General features: G+C 39.5%; 1 protein-coding gene across 3 annotated transcripts in view; it reads right to left on the bottom strand.

Annotated features, from left to right (window-relative positions):
* Nucleotides 1–6,628, bottom strand: part of ssbp4 (single stranded DNA binding protein 4) — a 107,342-nt gene that overhangs the window by 26,938 nt on the left and 73,776 nt on the right. For all 3 annotated transcript variants that reach the window (XM_008407107.2, XM_008407108.2, XM_008407109.2), the window contains one exon: nucleotides 941–1,030. In XM_008407107.2, the coding sequence (XP_008405329.1) occupies nucleotides 941–1,030 (90 nt within the window). The remainder of the gene's footprint in view (nucleotides 1–940; nucleotides 1,031–6,628) is intronic.

Consider the following 6,628-nt stretch of genomic DNA (forward strand, 5'->3'; position numbering starts at 1 on the left):
GTTTGAAAAAGCTAAATGAAATCCAAAGGTTTCTGACATTTTTGTGAAAATTCTGGGATTTCACAGCGCTAAATTTATTTGCAACATGGCAGTCATATGAATACTAAAGGAAAAAAGTTAATACTTAACTACATTTTCCACAAAAAGTAAGGAGAATCCTATCTCGCGCACAACTTTGTATTTTAGCTTCGGCATGCAAAAAAGGAACTATTGTGGAGACGAAAGGTTTTTTCAGATTTTTCAGTCTTCTAAAAGTCGTTAAACGACAGCTGGTTGAATTTGCATAGACAAAGGTTTGTTTTAGTCCACTTATCAAAAGCATTTGCAAGAGAGTGGAAGAAGTGTGTCACCAAACCTGTCTTGTTATTACAAGGATTTCATTCAGATCAATTTTTGTGAAAGTTTTGCTGCGACTGACCTCCTTTTCCTAAATGAAATGGGCACTATATGAAGCAATTCATTAAATCTTACCCCATGCTACTAGTTTAATTAATGGCCGAAAAGGAGAAAATGAGAAAAGGAATAAAACACAGATGAGGAATGACCTCACCGGCTTCTGAAAGCTCTCATTTTGGAGAATAAGTGAAACAAACAAGAGCAGCTTTATCTGCTCCTCCCAAATAAATAACTACAAGTTCATTCTGAAAATAGAAACTGTATTTAAGCAAACTCTACAGAGCAACAAAGCTCAGCGAGAAGACCAGGGGTTAACAGCTCGACAACCGAAGAACATTCTAGACATATGCAGGACAGAGAAGGGAACACATCTGGACAGGGATTAGGGTGGCTAAAGAGGCTAAAAAAAGGAGGAGGAGACAGAAGGATGAGCTTAACTTAGGCTAAGTGAGGGGGAAGGGTGTGTTTGGGGTGTGTGTGCATTAGATGAACAGCAATGTTTGAACAGCGGGTAGAGAGGTGAGACCTCAGGACAGATTCTTACTTGAAAGAAGCCAGGGGGCATGGGTCCTCCTGGCATGCCATCATTGGGTGGCATGTTGCCCATCACTGGACTGGGAGCAGCGGCCGCACTCTGAAAAGACACAAAAGAAAATACTTTCTTTTTTTCTTTTTCCTCTCAGTATCCTTGTTAAATAGAGCAACACAAAGTGGCTGAAGGAAGGTGTTAAAATATTCTTGGAATTGCCTAAATTATTAGAAAGTGAGAAAAAGTCCAACTGTGCTGGCACACTAAAACAAACAAAGTTCCAAATCGGGTGACAAGTGATCTGAAATATTATTAGTTGATGCACTGAAAAAAACATTATATCACAAAGGCCACAAGACAAGTACCGTTCAATCTGTCTTTTAAAAACTGAGTAACTTAGAGCATAAATCAGAGGAAGCCAGAAGAAAGACACTGTAGCCACAGCAGCTGCAAAAGACTTAAGACTGAAGTAAAAGTTCACCTTCCAGCAGCACAACATCCATAAACATGCAACCAGAGCTCCAATGAAATGCTTCAGATCAAGACATATTAGTATAAAATCAAATTACAGTTCTGAATCAAACAAAGAATTTGAAGTAAGACTTGAAGGTTCACTCGATCCAATCTGAGGACTTATCCCAAGTTTCTCTAGATAAAGCCGGTAGAGACTGACCACAAAAGTCTACAACATTTGATGTAGGAAATAAAGCTTCACGCAACACTTTTCATATTAAAATGAATCAAAAATTTCAAATGATACATCGTTTCATTCATTTTCCCCAATTAAGAACTATATTGCATTGGTCTTTAGTCCCAGTAGAATGCATTAAAGTATGTGGCATCATACTCAATGCAATGACCACTTTCTGGCACCATTTCCCATTTCCTTCATCTTCCCTCTCAATTCCAACGATTTTAAGCACTGATAAAAAAAAAAGACACTAGATGCTCTGATTTCCTTTTGAGATGGTAAAGCTGACCTTTGGTATTCAGTCCTGTCATAGCTTGACGTTCACATTTTGTTGGGGTCAAAAAGAAACAAAAAGTTACCCTGAGAGACAAATTTAGGGCAAACTATGTCGACTGTTTTCATTACTCTACATACAAACTTTACATTTTTCTGAAAGACCTTGACGTTGCCGTCAGAAGGCTGGAAAGATGGATGGCCACAAAAGACGCTTCTGTCAGTCAGAGTCGGTTACTCTAGCACAGATCACAAAGGTTTAGTTGCCTAAGCATAGCCTTTAACACGCGGAAAATTCTCACATGAATCATGTTTACAATTGTGTCACCATTCCTATTTCATCAGTCATGGATTTGTTTCCACAAAATGCAAACAGAACCCCACCACCACCAACAACAACGCCCCTCAGCGAGATTTCTACACACTCCCACTGCAACAATCCCAGAGTGCCCCGGCTGACCTGCACGGCAAAGGCGCTAAGTAAGAGGGCCCCAAGGCCATGAGGCCAGACACAAACAACTCCGGTGAGGGGGGTCGGATTCTGTGGGACTGTGGATGAAATGTTAAAGTCAGTATGGAAAAAAAATGAATAAAGCAGACATGTATCAGAGGAACAAGAGGATGTAAAAAAAAAAAGGGATTTCTCTGGAAAGGTGACAAGAGGTTGCAGAGTGTTCAATAGCCCAACAAAGATGCTACTGTATTACTCTCAGGTCAAGGCGTTAACTCCTTCAGCTCCTTCTGAACTCAACAGTGGAGAAACACGAAGAGGTGGAGGTCAAGAGTAACTACTAGAGTAAAAAGTGAAAGGGAGCAGGAGTTAACTCTGCTTTTTCAAAAGCAGATTTATAATAATAATAATAATAATAATAATAATAATAATAATAATAATAATAATAATAATAATAATAATAATAATAATAATAATAAAAACCCTGAAAGTCTGATGATCTCATCTCAGGAGCTGCAACAATTTCTGGAATTTCTTGTGTCGTTTGAATGAAATAACAGTGAGCATTTACAATGTCAAATGCATAATCACTCTGTTCCTAAGAACAAAGATCCAAACGAGATGCTGTGTGAATTTGCAGCAGAGTTTAGGTGTGTGTTATTAGCAGTGCTACCAGACAAGATCTGGGTGGGGTCATTGAAAGCTCTGACCATAATTATTTAAGATAACCATGTTTTTTTTTCAAGTCATGTTTTTTTCAGCAGTTGTTGCTTATCTACAGTACGTCATTAACTATGATTGATTGAATTTTTTTTACCTCTTTTTTTAATTCTTCATCTTCTTCTTGTTTTATTATTTGCTTTGATTGATTGATCAAACAACCTACGACAGCTGAAGTTCTTTTGGACTCCATTGCTCTCTTTGAATGGACATATACATAGTTTCAAATCAAATGCATAGTTTTGGACAGCCAGATGTCCACCTCCCGAGAATCCTGCAAAAAGTGAAACTCTCCAAGCAAAGAAAAAAAAGTGCTGGACACAGTCTGACATGATTTTCTTTCTTCTTTACAATAATTTGTCCAGTTAAATATAATTATGAAGGAAATATGTAGTTATAAACACCTCAAAAATATCGAAAAGGAACATTTATTAGGTCAGACTTACTGAGTTTTAAATTGGGAATGCATTTCCCCAGAAGATTCTTCTTCTGCTACCAATCATTAAATATAGACAGATTTTCTGTGAAGTAACATCCACTGTTTGAAATAAGAACTGCAACACAGCACCTAAGTAAAGATACAGTTGCGAAGGGCTACAGATAAACTGTGCATATGAATTTCCTAACCTAGACATTGTGTGTAAGTGAGCCCCACATGGATCTTAGTTAAGCTGGATCCACACTAAATGAGCCAAAAGCAACTCATATCAGCAAATCAAGACTGGCGCCTAAAGTAGTTTTTATCCTCTACTCAACAGTTTTTGAAAAGATCTATTCAGATTCCCCAACTTGTAAACGACCCATTTTTATCCAGATTTGTCCTATAAGAAATGCTAACATGCAGCAGATGAGACAGTTTTACTTTTAGTCATAACTAACTTATTTCTTAAAGTGTGGCGTTTCACCATTTTGCACAAAACAAACTAAGATTGATTAAGAATCAAGAAACCCCAAAACAGCATTACAGGAGATTGGAAAAATCAACTGACTAAATTCTGGATATTAACTCAAATGCACACACACACAGTTAAGCAGCTGAGTTGTTTCTGAGAGCTTTAGCAGTGACAAAGAGAAAAGACAAAGAAAAGGAGGATGAAATGAAAATGAGCAAAGAAAGAGAGATCTCAGGCAGAGGAGGAAGAGTGAATGGAAGAGGTGGTGCTGGCATGGAGGTACGTGTGGCCAGTGTGTGAGTGTGCGTGTGTGTGTGTGTTGCTCGACAGTTTGCAGGTGAAGCAGCAGCAAAAGGCCCCTTCTCCTAGTTGCCATGACAACCCCGACCTCAGCTCCTGCTCTCCAGCGCCCATTAAAACCCTCAGGCCGTCAATCATCAGCATGGCCAGGGAGCAGAGAGAGGGAGGGATGGAGTGAGAGAGAAAGAAAGAGAAAATATGAGAGAAGATGGAGAGAGAGAGAAAGAGAGAGAGAAGAAGGAGAAGAAGAAAGGAACAGAAAAGACACAGAGTCTAAAGCTGCCTGTGGCTTTTGATAGCTGCCCTGTTTGCCACAGCTATCTCCCTCTTTTCTCTCTCGCTGCACACAAACAAACCATCAACACAATACCAGCACAGCGTTACCTCCTCACACACACCGGCTCCTCCACAAACACGTCTGCTAATAATCATAGCCGCGTTTCAAGACGTGATTTCACAACAGCATCATATCACACAAGACTTTTTCTCTGCCCAGCTTCCATTTTCTAATCCATCATTCTTCTGGGTCACCATTTAACAGCAACCAGTCACTCACAATGAACTACTAAAGCTTGGCTTCCTGGACATTTATGGAGAAATAAACACCCACATCAGTACCAAAGCCTATTTTTATACCTATGCAGAGGCAAAGAGGAAGAACTGAGACAACTTATATAATTTTTGTCTGATGGCGAGGCGGTCTCCTGCAGAACACTCACTGTTCATCATTAGAATCATGTTAACAGTGGTACCAGAGGGACGTTGTCAGATTCTAACTTCAACATTAACTCAAATAAATATTTTAAGTTAGATCAGCAAAGCTGATTCCACTGTCTAGGCAGCATGATGAATATGACGCCATAGCCCGTATGGATAAACATTATCCCTAAACCATTGAAAAAACCTTGTCGGGCTAAGTCATGGTAATGACTTCTATCATCTAATGCAACTTAATTTTAATGATTACATGCCCCTCCTCACATTGTCTCTGTTTTTATGGGAGCAGTAGAGCGATGGAGAACAGCTGTGCTGGCATTTGAAGACGTTTAAATGTATCTTTTAGCCCAATCCAGTTTATTTTTTCTTTAACAGAACTTAAGGATAACCTTTGAAAATCTGTGGGAGACAATAAAAAACTTGAAATAGAGTAGTAGCTGCATGCTGAGGAGGTAGCCAGGTAATGTAGACAAATCTACCTACATTACCAGCTAATTGTAGGTAGCCACCTCTAGCCACTAGCTAGAGGTGTGTTTGAAGACAAACCTATGAAGCAAGCCATAAACAGAGCGTGGCTTAACATTTTTTTTAAATTTTCTTCTCTAGGTTATCGTTTAGATGAGATGTATTATCTACAGCCGTGACCACACACAGCCTGAACACCTGTACACCAGAGCCAGCTGGATGTGCTGGATGTGCTAGCAGCTAACATTCTTTAACCCTGAAGAAAGGGCTGGTAGTGAAAACTACCACAGCCCCTTTAGCCCAGCTGGTTACCATGGAGACTGAACTCAGACAAGTGGACAAACATGTCGGCCAAAGAATTACACTGAACTCCTCCTGCCGCTTTGTTTTTAAGAAACTTGACTCGCAAAATGTATTTTAATCTTCTACTAAAGTAAGGAAGTTGCTGAAATTTTTCGTCATATCATTTTTATATCAAAGTCCTTTCAACAAGATTCCAGAGAAAGTGCTTGCTCTCTCGCAGACAAAAAGGACTGACTGCAGCCCAACTAACTAAGTAGCAAATTCCAGTTTCTAGTTTTACTCTGTAGAGGGTAAAACAGCAAACTAAGATAAACATATATGCAAAGAAGCATAAAAAAAACACCATTTTATTTTTTTATTTTAAGCTTATGTATAAATATATAACAGTAAAACCATGCTAATTTAATATTTGTTTACTTAAGGTGGTCATGTAGTTAGAATTTCATATCAGTGGATGCCTACCACTAAGTCAAAAAGCTAACTTTCTGCTTCGTTACTTTGCCTCCTGTGTTGCATTACCCTCTGATGTGCATTTTATAATTGACTCATACAGAAGGGGGCTCGGCTTTGCTGAGGCCCCCGGTTGTGATCCTCTTTAGCTCCATGCAGGAGGCTGGCTGCAGCACACAGGCTGTGAGTGAGCAGCTATATCTGCGTGGTGATCAGACCTCGGCTTCCAGGGGGTAATGGATCTGCTGTTATCTGGCTCCAGACAAGCAGGCCAACACACGGCTACCTACTGGCCACAACAACACTGATACTGACCCGATGGTGCTGTGAATATGTGTATATATCTGTGTTTCTTTCAGACTGTGAAGGATCACCCCAACCCTCACAATACAAACACACAGGCATGTTAACACACACACACACACACATATATATATATA

This window comes from Poecilia reticulata, linkage group LG4 (genome assembly GCF_000633615.1).
Source record: "Poecilia reticulata strain Guanapo linkage group LG4, Guppy_female_1.0+MT, whole genome shotgun sequence".
NCBI lineage: Eukaryota > Metazoa > Chordata > Actinopteri > Cyprinodontiformes > Poeciliidae > Poecilia > Poecilia reticulata.